Source organism: Lineus longissimus, chromosome 18, assembly GCF_910592395.1.
Source record: "Lineus longissimus chromosome 18, tnLinLong1.2, whole genome shotgun sequence".
Classification (NCBI taxonomy): domain Eukaryota; kingdom Metazoa; phylum Nemertea; class Pilidiophora; order Heteronemertea; family Lineidae; genus Lineus; species Lineus longissimus.
Genome location: NC_088325.1, coordinates 11,839,985 through 11,855,298, shown reverse-complemented (window position 1 = coordinate 11,855,298; position 15,314 = coordinate 11,839,985). Strand labels below are relative to the sequence as shown.

Below are 15,314 nucleotides of genomic sequence, written 5' to 3'. Positions count from 1 at the left end.
CACTTCGAGAAAACATTGCATATTATTGTGTGACTAGTTTTGTTTTTTGTGCAGATGGATTTGCTTTTGAGTTTCGTTCTATCCAAACTTCTTTTCTTTTCTGCATGTTCTTGTGTTTGAAGTGTCCCCTTTTGTCTTTTGACATGTTAGACTGGCCTCTACTTCTGATTTGAACCATCTTAACCACTTGTAATCTTGCTTCGTTTGGAAAAATTCTGTCTATGCCTCAACAGTAGCAACCTAAATGCACTGCAAACAAGTGATTTCTGTCATTGCAACCTGTGATGCTGCAATGAAAATATGACGGTTATGATTGCAGATTTAAAAGCAGAAAGTAATTTGACCAACCGAGCTCTGAGCTTGGTAAGCCGCATGAGGCCTACTGCCTGCTTTTACTCAGAATGGCCTCAGGGGATAGTTTTAGTCCCAGCTATCAATGATCGAAAAAAGGATTGTACAACAACACTGCCAGCCACTCAAGACTGGTGTCGACCGATACACAGAAGTGTCGCGGATCCAATACGGGTACGATAATTTGATCAAGTTTTTGTAACGAAGTCAAACGGCTCATGTTATTAGATCAACAGGGCCACAAACTAGCTCATTATGAAAAACAATGACATTACAAGTAATGTTTGCAGTGTGTTCTCTTGATAATAGTGTTTGATACATTTTCACATGGAGACGATTATGTTTCTCTTGTAGCCAGTGCATAGAGGGATCAGTGGTAAGAATACCAAGTGGAGTTCAACTCTGCTGTAAAATCACCTTGTCCTCCAGCAAGACACACTTGCTTCTATCCATGAGCATAACTGGATACCTAGCTGGCAAAGTCAAAGTTGAATTTCCTGGGCTTGCATTGAACCCTAAACATTTTAATTTGACATGATAAAACCCCTAAGTTATCGAACATGTCCAATGCAATTGCCTTGCCCAAGACCACATTGATTAGGCTGTGTCGGGACTGAGCCTACTACATTAGTGTTCTCTGGTATCAGCCCCCCTGCCCAACTCATGATAACAATTCATTACCCTCCTTTTGACTTTGACAGTCAGAAGCTGCGACCTTGGAAAACCTACAAGTTTATTCTCTGTTGACAACCATGTATGTCTTGCCTGTGGGAGGTCTGGCTTGGTTGTGATAACTGAATAAAGGATTTGTAATGAAGCCAAACTGGTCAGTCTATTCAATCATTGAGACAAATTTGTGGACATTATGCGGAATCATTTGCACCCATAGCTCTGAGATTTTACGACCTTGAGAATCTACTGTGGTCTTGGAAATTGCCTAGATTTTAGACTGAGTGAATTTTGTTTAGATATAGAGCCTTAATTCATCTTCAGGGTTTGATCTTTGATGATGGTGTTAAAGAAGGGTTTGGTGTAAGATAATGGTATTACACATGTTACATCAATTTCTTGCTCTTAAAAATCTGAAATTTCGTGACCTGGCATTGGCTGTGACCTTGAAAACCAACAAAGTTTTTGGATGGGCTGAATTTATTTGATCATTATTGGTTTTCTTCAGTGTTTGGTCCCAAAGCGTGAGACCTGCCTCATCAAACAAAGAGGTTTTGTGTTAGTCATCATACATATGATCTTATCCAATATGAAATTATTTTCTCTAATATTTTTTCAAACTTCTGTACCAGTTGTCGTAGGTTCTACCCGAGTCCCATGTTGGGTTGTTGGAGGTAATTACATTTTGTTCAACCCAGTTAATTAGATTTTCCCTCCCAACACGTCCAAGTGACTCTCATTGGGCTTTCTTACAGATATTTGTGGGCGTGTCTGTCAGCCAGTTACTACAATGTGCTGTGCTCGGTTTACCCCCGTTTCAAATTTTTCTGAGGATTCAAGTTTGCATTTTCAAGCTTCTTCATATCATGTTTAGTAATGGGATTGGATAAAATTTGAAATTGCATGTGAGGTGTTTGGTAACCCTTGTTGAGGTTGCATGCAGACTGGTGAGAGGATATCAAAGTGTATATCACTGAGACCCGCGATTATGGTTGCGGCTGTGCATTAACATTGTTTATAAACAGGAGTCGTTGTTCTCAAATAACATGGACAACATTTCCTAAGCGGAAGATCGTAACTACACCTGGAAATGTGACATTTGCTGCAATGACCTAAACACACCATGCGTTGTATCACAAATTAAGATATATCGATGATACACAACGGGGTTTAAAGAAATGTCGCCATTAGATATTAAAATAATTAGCCTGTTAATCAACAATGCTCGTTAAGCCTAATTTTACTGCTTGTGCCACCTTAAACACGTAATGTTGAATTAAGACATTTCTTCTCATATTTTATTGGGGCAATTATAAAGTTTACTAGGCTCGGTGTAACTCCAGTCAATTTCTTTGTGGGCGTTAATTTTAATTCGAAGATTGTGAATTACACCCGTGGGTGCCATTGCTCTAACATCAATAAAATTCATTTCGAAATTCATGAGCAAAAACCAAATGCAGTGCACTGCAGTGAATCCTACATAATAAACCCCTGATCTACACAACAGTCAATTAAGTTGGCTAATTAACCTTTCAGCTAATTAGTTGTCGGTAATTAGGCTTTAAGATGAGAGCTGGGTCACGGTTGACTTGATGATGGCATTTTGGCTGCATTCGGGTGAGAAAATGGGCATTAAGTTTTTCTTTAGGGTGAAATGAGTCAGTTGACGATATCCCATGAGGCTTGGCTGAGGCTCATTAAGCGAGCACAACACTGAATTATTTGAACTTTCAGAATATTCAACGAACATTAGTGGTCCTTAATCATGTTAATGCTGAATTTAAACGTGTTAAATTCATCTTAAGTTTGATATTGCACTTTTGGTTGGCCAGTGTTATACTGGAAACATGAAAATGATAGTGCCAATTTGTTTAAGCCATTTGCGAAAATTTATGACATGTATAAAAAGGAAAATTTTCATAATTTTTATTTTGGGCTAGTGTAATGATAGGCCTACAACCGGCAAATCAGGCATTGAGTACCTAAAGGGTTAAAAAGTTTTTTGTCTTGCCAAGGACATGGATATTTGTATTTACCAATTTTTTTCTACTGTTTGTCAAGTACTGGTGCATATAAAAAATAATTATTTACATGATACTGCCGTACTTTCTGAACGAGATATAAACAATTATGATGGATGAGGTCTTGATTTACATAAACATACTTTGAGTACAATGTTGCAAAAAGTAGTCGCTTTTCATCACTAGCGTCAGGGAGATATTCGAGACAGGCAGCCATTAACCCTTTGAACATGGACAACAATTTTCTCAAGGTTTCTCCAATCTGACAGTACAGAGGACTACATAACATTCTACAGAATTTATATACAAATGTACTACATTAGTACAGTGGAACCTCCCTTTGCAGACCACCTGTCTTATACTAACACAGTCTTTGCCCTCAAAGGGTTTAGTCACTATTTGATTAAACAAAGACAGTTATTCGAAATCAAAATCGAATCAGGGACATTATCCTCCATATTACACATTTCAATTTCATGCCTGCTTAGCGAAACTGTCACTTTTCTGATTGATTGAGACTTGCCACCAAAATATGATTAAGACAAAACCGTTTATCAAAAGCACTCAAACTTGATTTTTGTCAAAACTGATGCTTTTAGTTGATCTGTGCGATTGATGTTGACTTTGAGATTGTCAAACATTGACTTTAGTCTTAAATTGCTCTTCTTTTCATTGACCTTACCCCGATTACATGCATCTCGAATCACTGTCAGCTTCTGCTATGCGGTGTTGCCATCTGGGATAAACAAGAAGAACTTCACAGGACTGAATATAGCGATGTTGAGTCCAGTTATCCAAATCAAATTGATACAGGGATTTGGGTGCAGCGATACCACATCTTTCTTAATTCATGTATCAAAGAAAACACATCATTTGTGATAACGTTCAGAATCATTTCATTTCCTAATATCATATCAACATTTTGTTTTAACACCAGTTGAAAATGTGCAAATGTACAAATCACTAACCTTTTCTGCCATGATAATTTCACAGTTTACACTAATCATCACGTTAGAGAAAGTATAAAACTTTAACTGACAGTATATTGCTGTTGACCAAACAGTTTTTTTTAAAAAGTGGTCGGTGTTATAATCTGTGATATAGTTGTCAAGTTCAACACAAAATTGAGAACTTCCCATACAGCGTCAAACTGACGATCAGGGATTATATAGCCTCAGATCAACTGAGCAGGAATATGACAGCAAGATATATGGTTTTCATGTAATTGTCAGATGTTTTGGCGTGGTCGAGATAGCGCAGGGAGCTGTTCCATTCGGTTTCTATTTGTGGACAGATTGTCTATCAATCATTGTTATGGGTCAGCGTCTGTGATTTGTCGAGGTTTTGCAGTCAGTTCTTGGTGCGTCTGGTTTGTTGGGAGTCGGAGAGTAGACACAGGCACTGTGGCCAAAACCAAAACCAAAATAGATTTCGATTTCATCTTTGGTACATTAGAAGGTTGCTTCTGAACATTCCAGTCTCTGATTTCCTGTTGCAGCACATAGAATTGCAGTTTCTGAAACTTAAATTTCTATCTCATGTAGAATAGTCCTCATTAAAGCTGAACTATTCTCTCTGACTGCTTTAACTGTAAGCTGAACTCTTTTTTTTCTAAAGCTAACTGCAACAACATGTTAAACTGTTTCCTTTATAGTGGAAATATCTTCTTTAAACCTGGCTTGTTCTATCGCAAGCTAAACAATGCTGTTTGAAATTGTCACCTTTGAAATTAACCTGTTTTCTCTCATCATTTTTATGTCCATCGTTTTCTTTTAGGGATTTTTGATGGCTTATCCTCCCATCAGTGTTGTTTTCTGTCTGTGGTCTTATCTGTTTGGTGGTGAGTGTGAAATTGAAGGCATGGCTTCTAAAGTTAAGTTAAATCCTCCATCTCAACTCCCATCCAGACCATTCCTTATTATGTTTCTTCAGCTCTGCGCAAACGAGCGATTTCAGTCTTTGAGACCTGCGACAGGACCACGACCACATATTACCAGTGATGGATTGCAATTTGAAGTGTTTAACCAATTGGTGGCAGCATTTCAACAACAACCGTCATGTCCTCATGGCTCTGTCGCATGTAGCAGTGACTTATAACTCTCGTTTGCATGGTGCTTTAGTCATTTTAGTGGGAAAGTTTTGCTCAAACTGCATGAAATATGTGTCTATCTCCTAATTTCAATCCCTTTTGGCTTGGAATCGAAATTTTTTTTTAACTTTTAATTTTTTTCCTATCAATTTTTTACAATATTAACCTTTCTGTAAAATACATATATCAAATCTACAAATCTACTTTTAGACAAAAAAATCCCACGATTTGAAGAATTTTGGACCCCAGGAAGCAAATTGCCGAGACTTCACGTGGATGTTCGTAAGGAGTTTGTCGTTGTGGCATTGGAATGGTAGGTGGCTCGAAAAAAGCCACCGGCACAATTTCACGCCTCTCTTGATTTTCTTTTTCAGTCACGAGCGACGGCGACAAACATCTTTATGGAATATCGTCGAGCGGTAACGATACCGCTATCAACATGGCCCGGATAAAGTGTGCATTGTCCGTTCTATATTTTTCAGTGTCATGTGATCAGCGTTTTATGGAGGAACCGTCGGACCAGGCCGTGATCGCCGGTAGCACTGCTACAATGAAATGCGCCGTTGCGGATATGGTCGGGGAACTCCAGTGGACAAAAGACGGGTTTGGATTAGGCGTCGAGCGGGATTTACCGGGTTATAAACGATATTCCATGATAGGAAGCAAGCAAAATGGTGAGTGAACTTACATTTCTTTCTACGATTTTTATTTGTCAGGAATTGAGTTCTTTTCTTGTCCCATAGGTGGTGGCCCATGCCGGATTGAAATTTGCTTCATCTTCGTCAAGTTCACAGATACATTTGGGCTTGAAAAAGATACCATATTCAAACGAGGTTGGTCAAAATTTATTTTGGCTATTGCTATAAAAAGGACCATTTGCTGGTGGTAATAAAGCGTAAGCAATTTATTTCATTAAATGGTCAACCATTTGCCACAATGGCCCAACTTTTTGGTCCAGTGCATTATGATGCACGCTGCAGAGTTCTACGACACCACTCATGATATCACTCAGTGCAGTGCATGCATTTATCTGCTGTGTGTCATGATGTAATGGGACTGGAATTTCAGGCAGTCCTGGTGTCAAAAAATGCATTGTAGCAAAGTGGTTTACAAGGATGCCAAGTAAAGGTGTTGTGACAAACAATTTTTTGGAATGCCCTGTTTATGCAGTGTTTGGAACATTGTTTTCAGTAACAGAAGAGCATAATATTACAGCCACAGGTTAGTCTGTTATGGTCTGCTATTATAAGGCGTTGAATAAAAGAGCTTGCTGAAATATGTATTCACACACTGGCTTATAGCTTTCCTGGCGAATGACTTGGCACAAATTTGAACATGCCCCTGCCCTCTCCTGAAGTTGATGACCCCCCCCCCCCCTTAAAGATATTTCGCCTTGCATGTTACTACTGAGGCCTCAGAAAGTGTTTATACCGTGAATCTGTGCTGCTGACCCCCCCCCCCCCCATCTAATGTGAATACAAAGATAAGTTAATTTGGACATGGCACTGATTGATCCCCTTTAATAATACATTTTACCATATACATATAAGGATCCAAGAAACCTTATATCCTGCATGGTAATGCCACCTTTGAGCCAATAAAAGAACTACTAATTCCTCTGGTCTTGTCTCTCACACCACGCGATGCCTTTTGACTCTGTACCGTATCTCAGATCAACATTAGACAAGTCGTCTACATTTGTAAACAATAAGAGTGTATAAATGTACAGTGACGTGCTCTCATGTTGATCTGAAATAGACTTTAGAACCTGTACTTTCAGTCTTGGCATGCTTTTCTCTTTGAATCTGTTAGACTAGTTTCGATGACGCTCTCTAACACACTAACGATAACATTGTTTTTACTCTGGTTTCATCGACATAAGACCGCTCAGCATATCTAATACAAAATTCGCTTGTTCAATGCAATTCAGCATGTTCAATTTGGACAGACAACATTTTGTCCGATATGGTCATGACGTCGTGTCAATTGCATTTGTGTTGATTTCATCAATTATTGAAGCGGTCTTAGATGAAGCTAGATTCCTTTAACTCGCTGATCCCCAGTTCGTTTGTAGTTTATGACTAAAATTTTAAAATGACATACATATAGTAAATATGCAGAAAAATTGCAGCCACAATTATTATTACATTGTGTCAACACCTTGCAAATTCTGAGGAACGACTGTATATTTTTTATCAGTTCCGAAAATCACTTTTATAAAGGCCTACTGACTTTCTTGAAAATCCGTCCTGTGTTCGCTATTTTTACAAAACTACCAGACGAAGTGTATTCAATAAATAAATAATCTCATTTTATTTGGAAGAAAATATTTTTCTGTCAACATATTTGTAATTTGTGGCTTCATCTACTCTGAATACTGTTCAGGATATTATGTTATGATAATTTTATTAACACTTCTCTTCTTGAAATGAGCTAACATTCCTTCTCGCTTCTGTGAAATATGACCCTAATTTTGTCCTGTACGCTCTTGTCTCGTGATTACTGTTTTGACCATTTAACATTGTTTAACACGCATTCAGTTGTTTTATACCACAGACAGAGTAGATGACATTAAATAGAATTTTAGGGGACTGATTTAAAAATGTATAGTCAATAAAAGCCATACGATTTTAGTTTGAAATTTAAACTTGCCATTAAATTATACAGTTTGTCACAAACCACCAATAAAGTTACCACTATTAACATGGCAGTACATGTTAAAGGTACAAAAATGGTGCATGAAATTTTTTTTTTGTTTCAGTCCAAATGGGTTAAAATAGGCTCATGTGAACTTTTCAATTGGAACTGAATAAGATTTGAAAGCTATCTTAAGTGCTTTGCAAATGAGATATTACTATCCCTGCAATATACAAAGTCACAATGACAACATGATGATTGGTTGCGATAATCACAATTTATCATGAGTACAAATGCTTATTTGCAGTGCTCTGTAATTTGATCTTATACAAAGAATCAGGCAGAGTCGATCCAATTACACTTTGAAGGGCCTAATATGTATGTGCATCCCTCCGCATTGGAAAGCTCTTCAAAACTCACTGTCCTACATTTACTACTAACACTGCTCCTTTTCATTTCCACACTATCAAAGCTTTAATCTAACACCAGGATTTGAATAATTTTCTCAGCAAGTCCTACTTTGTCAGTGTTCTCCACAGATAATTTGCAATAAACTGTAAACCTGAAAAATTTAGCATCCACTTCTTTACAGTTTTGTGAAATTGCAACTTTTGCGTACTACTACTATAATATTTTGACAACCCTGGAACGATAATATCAATAAGATTTTGCTTTTTGCGGCTATATTGAATAGTCTGCAAACATGAGAAACGTGAAATATATACGGTACACAAAAATTTCTCGGCGAGTCACCTCCGAGGTATTTGATAGTGCCGACATGTGATGTCATGACTGCTATACTGCACTGATTGGCTCTAAGGAGAAAGAAGAAAGAATATTTCAAATTATGACCTGGGTTTTTGATTTGAGGTACTGGGGCTCTAAATTCGCGGAATCCAGGATCTCCCTGAAATTGATCTAGACAATCCAAAGCAGCTGGTTGTGGAAAAAGGAGCCAGATGCCAGATGTGAATAATGGGTGCCTATAAATAGCACAAGGGAACAGTGGTGTCACCTGATGGTGCAGTGGAGAACTCTGACAATGATTTTTACTCCTTTGCATATTTTCTGTCTAACACTTGCATGGCAGATTTTATTTTGAGAGTAATCTATTTATAGAGCCAGGGACTCTCTACGAAAGTTGTAAGTTAGGCAGCCTTTTGTTTATAGATTGAAGAACTTAAATATCCAAATGCATTTTGACAAATATTTTGCACTCTTAATTTAATAAATTGATGCATTTTGCTGGAACTTTGCACTTGAAATTTAGCTTAGTTTTCACTCTGCGCATGGCAGTTTGATTTCGGTACGAGATCTTTTTTTCTCGATAACCAGTGTACAGGAGAAAAACAAGTTCATGTCGCCACCTCCATTTTGATTGAGAACCAAAAATGCATGTATGTATACATGTGATATTTTGATAAGGTCGGTTACCCTTATTGAATGGAAAGAAAAAAGGCTTGTGATGTCACTCCATTCTTGGTTTAAGAAAATTGAATTAACCACTGCATTTATAATCTTGGAAATGTACCCTTTTAATAAAGATAGCCACGGATCCATTGGGGGCTCCCCTGGCCTAGCCCCCTCCCTAATTTTTAGAAAAATCTTTGAATTTGACAATAAATATATCAAACCATGAAATCTTAACCCTTTTGAACATGCTCGGGAAGAGGGCCAACTTGGATGCCAGAGCCACTACTCATCAGACGTCTGAACAAGAACAAGAAATTTCATAAGTACGGGCTGGGTGTCCCCTCTTTCTCCAAGTGTCATATCTGCCAATGAAGGAGTATCATGACATTGAAATGGGGCAGGTATACACAATGGTCCAGCGTATGAACATAAGAGCACAAAAACCTAGTCAACAGGAAATGCATCTAATCGATTATCAAGGCACGATTTTCCAAGATGGTGACTCCTAGACCCTCTCCGTACTTCGACTGCTGGACCCCCTCATTGCAAATCCCCTTAAATATGACATCCCAGTGTGATTTTCTGATTGATTATCAATTTTTTGATTGGTTTGTTTGATAATATAAGTGTGGATACATGTATAGTAAATTTCATAAATGTGGGGCATAATATTTCAGCACTAACTATGAAGCACATATCTGTTCTCAAAATAATAATTCATGTTGAATAATTTGGCACTTTTTTGTGTTGAAATCTACTGATGAATGCATTGTTCTTACTATGATGTCTTCCATGATTTGAATGGTGAGGTGCATGGTGGGTGTGCCATTTTTGCTGCCGGTACGTTTTCATGCCAAAAATAAGTCCAGAAAAGAATACAGAATTTAAACTCCTGCTTACAAATTTTGACTGGATCAAATTCAGAAACCACGCTGATGTCTTGAAGTACTTTTTTAACGTCATGTGAGCATTGTTTTGGTGGAATTTTTTTCGAAGTTTTTTCCTGGCCCATCCTTAGCAAAAGCAAGTCCTCAACTTAAAAGGTTGAATTTGCATAATCGGAATCAAGAAACTACATGTATTTGTAATCGCCCTTTTCGGGTGTGTGTCATTTGGCTATTTAAGTCTTCTCTCCATATCTCTGGAACTTTTGGTATTGTATTTGGCAGCAGGGTGGTAGTTGTATGCTATACTGGTGTTTGAACCGTGGCAAATTGAGGTGTGGTGGAGGTTATATTATAATGTCGATAAAATGTTGCTAAATATGTTGTTGTGCTAAACCGCCTATCGTGATTTTGGTTTTGTGGCTTTGGGCAAAGACTATCTGCTATAAAAGTCTAGCTTTTGGTTCCCTGAATAAATATATGATGGTGGCTATTCTTTCCCTCAATCCTGTACCTTTCTGCAATCAAAACTGAATAATTTATCAACTCCATGCATGTATTTACATATTTTATGCAAATTAGGTAAGAATCATGCATGTATTATAATAAATTATGTGAGTGACTCTCCAAGATGCCTGTCCCTAATAATGCATGTCTCTCGTCCCTTTAATTGTTTTAATTTGCCTTCCTAGATACCATAGGCATTGCCAGGGGCATAGGGATACAAATCAAGTCCTCAGCAACTATTAAGAGACAGCTTAACTGTTTAAGAAAACCTTGAGTTGATGTTCAGCGCTGCCACTCATTTACCAAACATGTACATGCATCATTTACTCTAGTTTCATAGACCTAAAAATGACTTAGATCGGTGAAACTATACTATATCTGTATGTCATGTGACCAAGGAATGTGTTAGAGATCGCGACCAAAACAGTGTCATTGTGAAGTGAGAAGTCCCTTTTCAAAATTCCCTTTTTGTTCCCATCAACCAAAATGAAATAAAAGGCTGTCATCTACATATGTGCAGCTCCCAAAGTGTGTGTTTAGGTTCCCTTTGCCTTGAGAAGATGCCCCCTTCCCCCAACCTGGTTTAGCCTATGGTCCCTGGAACTGTGCCCAAATCAATTGCCAATCGACACTTTTACAGGTGATTTTCCTGGCCGAGACATATGTGAGTATGCACGACTTCTTCAAGGTCGTACGTGACTTTTTGAGGTCACCGTTGATTGGCCACGGCGTGTCATGTGATTCGTATATTATGTTAATGAGCACAACCAAACAGTGGAGTGAATGACCGGTGATGTTGGATCTTGATAAAGTCTTACTTTCGAAGATATTACAATTTCTTATGAGGAGGGGAGTTTAGTCCTTTTTATAAGAGTTTTTGAGGAGCTTTCTTATGGAATAATAAGTTGCAAAGTTTGATAAAGATAAAAATTCCCTTGATAAGATTCCATCAAGAATAATTCAGAGTACACAAAAATATCCCCCTTTGAATTACTTACAATGTAATGTTGCCTAAAGATTGAAATGTTGCCAAAGATGAAATCTTGAAGAAATTCAGGATGTGTGTTGTCCTTGTCTTGTCTCGTATTGGAGAAGTTCGTTTCAGTTGGATTTTGCTGGATGTGATGTACTGTCTTTGTACATGTTTTTACGGCAAATGTACGATAAAATGGAGTTGAAAAGTGTTGCATGAAAATGATTGTATTCAAATACACTTTTCATCAAACATGGCAAAAGAATTTGTGTGAGCACAGATTATGGAATGGAGTTAAGAACTGTTGCATGAGAGTCATATTAGTCATGTTAGTTCAAATATGCCTTTTATGAAAGAAGATTAAAGAAGAATTGTGAAGCTGGGTTGAGAAGTGATATTTGAAAGAGTTGCATGAAATTGTTAATAACAGACCTTTCTTCAAAAGAAGTTTAATTAAAGAACTGGCAGCTGGCAGTAACAAGAGCAGTTTGGAGTATGAACAATCTTTTTGACCAACATTATAAATGAAACGGCCTGATCAGGAAGCAACATGTTAAACATGTGTAAGTATTGCCGTATCAAACGACAATCAGTGGGTTAAACCTATTAAATCTAATATCCACTCCAAAAGTAAGAACTATCTCCCAACCGAACATATCTTTTGAAATCACCCCATTGACTTTATAATTTGGAGGAGAAGTGTAGTTCTTTGAGGACAGAAGTCAGACAAGTTTTTTTTCATACCTACTTCATCATGGACATTCACTCAAAGACATCACAGCATAAATTTAGGTAAATAACTCGTGAATATTTCATGAGAGTTTCGATCAGTACAATTTGATTTAAAGGAAGTGTTTAAGGGATGTTCTATGGTTCAGAATATCCTTTTAATTTGTGTTATGTGATGAAATAAACAGCCCCTGCTTGTGAAAATGGTTTAGTTCATGTTTCTCAAAGACCATAGTTTCCATTGTCAACTTTACATGTGGCCCAACGGATATTGCCTTGGAGAATTAGGAACAGTCTGTGGAATAATACCTCCAAGTGCAGAATGAATGCTGAAAAAGAAGAAGTACATGATATACATGTATTTGTGCATTTATCTGACAGAACCACAAACCAGATTTCGAGCTGTTAAAATGAAAATGAAAAAAATCCCGGGCAAAGACTCCTTTAATTTTAAAGACGATCCAATCTTGACATACTATTTAAATTATAAGATTCTCAAGTGGGGGCATATTGCTTCCTATTACTCATGTTGGATATGGATTTCGAAGTTAGAATTTATAGCGCATGTTGTGTCGATATATGCTATAAAAGGACGAAACATGACAAGCAGGATGTTTTAGAATTCCTATCTCAAATTATTAATTATGAAATTGGGGATTGTCTACATATAGCATGAGTGAGCGTACAAAACCAAGAGTATGGAAATTCAAGTCTCTTAGGCTTATAGGTATGGTACTGTGCGAAAAACCACAGTGCTGCAGACAAAGAAGAAATGTTGAATTTGGTGATAAAAATTGCATCTCCCAGATACAACCCTTTGTTTCCCCTCATCAATGCAGACAATTATGGATAGGATTTCACTGTTTTCGTCCAAATTTCAAAAGATGATGTGTATAATTTCGAAATTTGTTGTCATAAATGCTATTTTCATATTCCTGTCGTTACTTCAGGAGCAACACTGTTTGGTTGTGTTCTATTGTACCTGGCTGAGCACCAAAATAAAGACAAAGTTTGTAAGAATTTCAATAAGTTGTCTTTCCAATAACTATTCCCCCACATATTCGCACCAAGACAAATGTATCACAAATAATCAACTTGATGCGAAGTAATCAATAGATATACACTGCATGTCATGTTGTAACAACAACTTCATGATATTTTGTCAGAATGGGGAAATGTAAATCAGGTTATAATATGGTAATTATTGCATGGAAATCTAATAACTCCCAAACTCTGCTTGACTTTATTTTGGAAGCTTGGTCTATATTGTTCTTGTGTATTGACGCAGAGCTACCAATGAATATTTTGTAGAAGTCCGCAATGATTCTTGACACTGCGTTGTACAACATACTACATATTTACGTTCCTTGGCCAGATAAAACAGCTATCATACAGCGTTGTCAAAGTGAAAGACAAAGATTTTGAGCAAAATTGCGTAAATGTTAAATTGCTTGTCATGCAAATTCAAGTTTTTCGTGTTTTTGTCTGAACTTGAGACATTGGTCTGATATAATCAAAAAAAATAAGTTTTGCAATTTCAAACTTATTAGTAGCTCTAAACCAATTGGTCAAGTGCACTGTTCTCTATTTAATTTATTCATTTTGTAGATTCTATGTTTCAGCTGTTAGTTCAAATCTTTGTCAAAAGGTGTCACCATCATTTGTTGTGTCCTTTGCCACCTGCTACCTTGCCTGAAGAGAAACCATAATTTCCTGCCCAACCAAACTCTCTGCACCTTACTGTTTCCAAAAATGCTGACCTTGACCTTCTTCGACCTTGACCTTGTTCAAGCTTGACCTTGACTTGTTTTGGTGATGATAAAAGCAGATCATGAGCACTGGACATAACAAATGGCGCACAGTAATATGTACCTTTGCATATGCCTCTGTGCATCAAATTATTCGTATTATCGCGTTTACGTTTTAGGTACATTTTTACGCAACAGGTGTCGCTGCATGGAAGACAAGCAATCCCATCATTCACCATTTTATGTTTCTTCAATTTTTTTCGATCTTTAATTCTGTTGATTTGTAACTAATTTTAGTTCTTTAAGCTTTGCAGATAACCTCGCCACCTATAATTTTGTTTGCAAACTACTACTCTGTTATTTTCTGCTCAAACTTCAATTTCTCTTTTTTTTCAATTTGGTGATAATTTTAACCCCCCTGTGCTTCTCGTCATTTCGTGTTGTCACGGTTACAGTAAACACTGAACACCTTGGTATGCTCAGCATGGCAACCACTGTGATGACCATAGCAACTGGCTTTTTTCTTGGCAACCCTGGGTTCCATGGTTACCAGTATCTAAGGTTGGTGATAGATGGCAGCATGTGTATTCGGGAAGAATGTAGAGGATGTCAGAAATTTTAAATACTCTTAAACTTTTCTGTGTTGTTTCTACAGTTTTTCCCGCTCTTGTTGGTATTATATCTAACTGTAGCCCATGATTCTTAAATATTATTATCAGATAAATATCATATTATCTTTTTCTTTGTTTGCCTGCCAAACTTTACATGTTTTGGTGGAAAAGTAAGACCAAGTAGTAGTATAGCAGGCCATAATAGACATGTGCCCTTGGCCCAGTGACCTTGACCCTGGTTTCAAGGTCAGGATATTTGAATATCACTTCAATGCAGTGGAGATCCTCTTCAAAGGTACCTTCACTTTGGAGAATAAGTCGACTGAATACATGTATGTTCTTGGAACAGATTATTGTACGGGTAAACTCTTTGAGAAGTGAATTTGAAAAGCCTTTTGAGTGCCAAGCTTAAAAGTGTATTAGTAAATTTCGCTTAAAGTTTGTGGCTGATTCCTTAATGGAACCACTATTTCTAGCTTGTCACTCTTTAAGATGTTTGAAAGTGAATGACAATTCATAATCATGATATTTTCCCATTCATTTAAACCTTAACCTTTGTGAGATCTCTCAAATAAGTTGTAGTAATTAGGGCCTCTTGAATATGTTCATCTTGTTTCTTTTTTCAGAACCACTTTTTCTCGTTTAGCAAGAAATCATTTAAAACAATAGATATACCATGCCT

At 37.2% G+C, this 15,314-nt stretch overlaps 1 protein-coding gene across 9 annotated transcripts in view; it reads left to right on the top strand.

Annotated features, from left to right (window-relative positions):
* LOC135502001 (kin of IRRE-like protein 1) overlaps positions 1 to 15,314 on the top strand; it is a 289,676-nt gene that overhangs the window by 254,746 nt on the left and 19,616 nt on the right. For 7 of the 9 annotated variants that reach the window (XM_064794417.1, XM_064794411.1, XM_064794413.1 and 4 more), the window contains 2 exons: positions 5,613 to 5,804; positions 8,887 to 8,910. In XM_064794417.1, coding sequence (XP_064650487.1) covers positions 5,613 to 5,804; positions 8,887 to 8,910 — 216 coding nt within the window. Of the gene's footprint in view, positions 1 to 5,612; positions 5,805 to 8,886; positions 8,911 to 11,211; positions 11,236 to 15,314 lie in introns of all 9 variants that reach the window. The other 2 variants (XM_064794412.1, XM_064794418.1) reach the window with 2 other exon arrangements.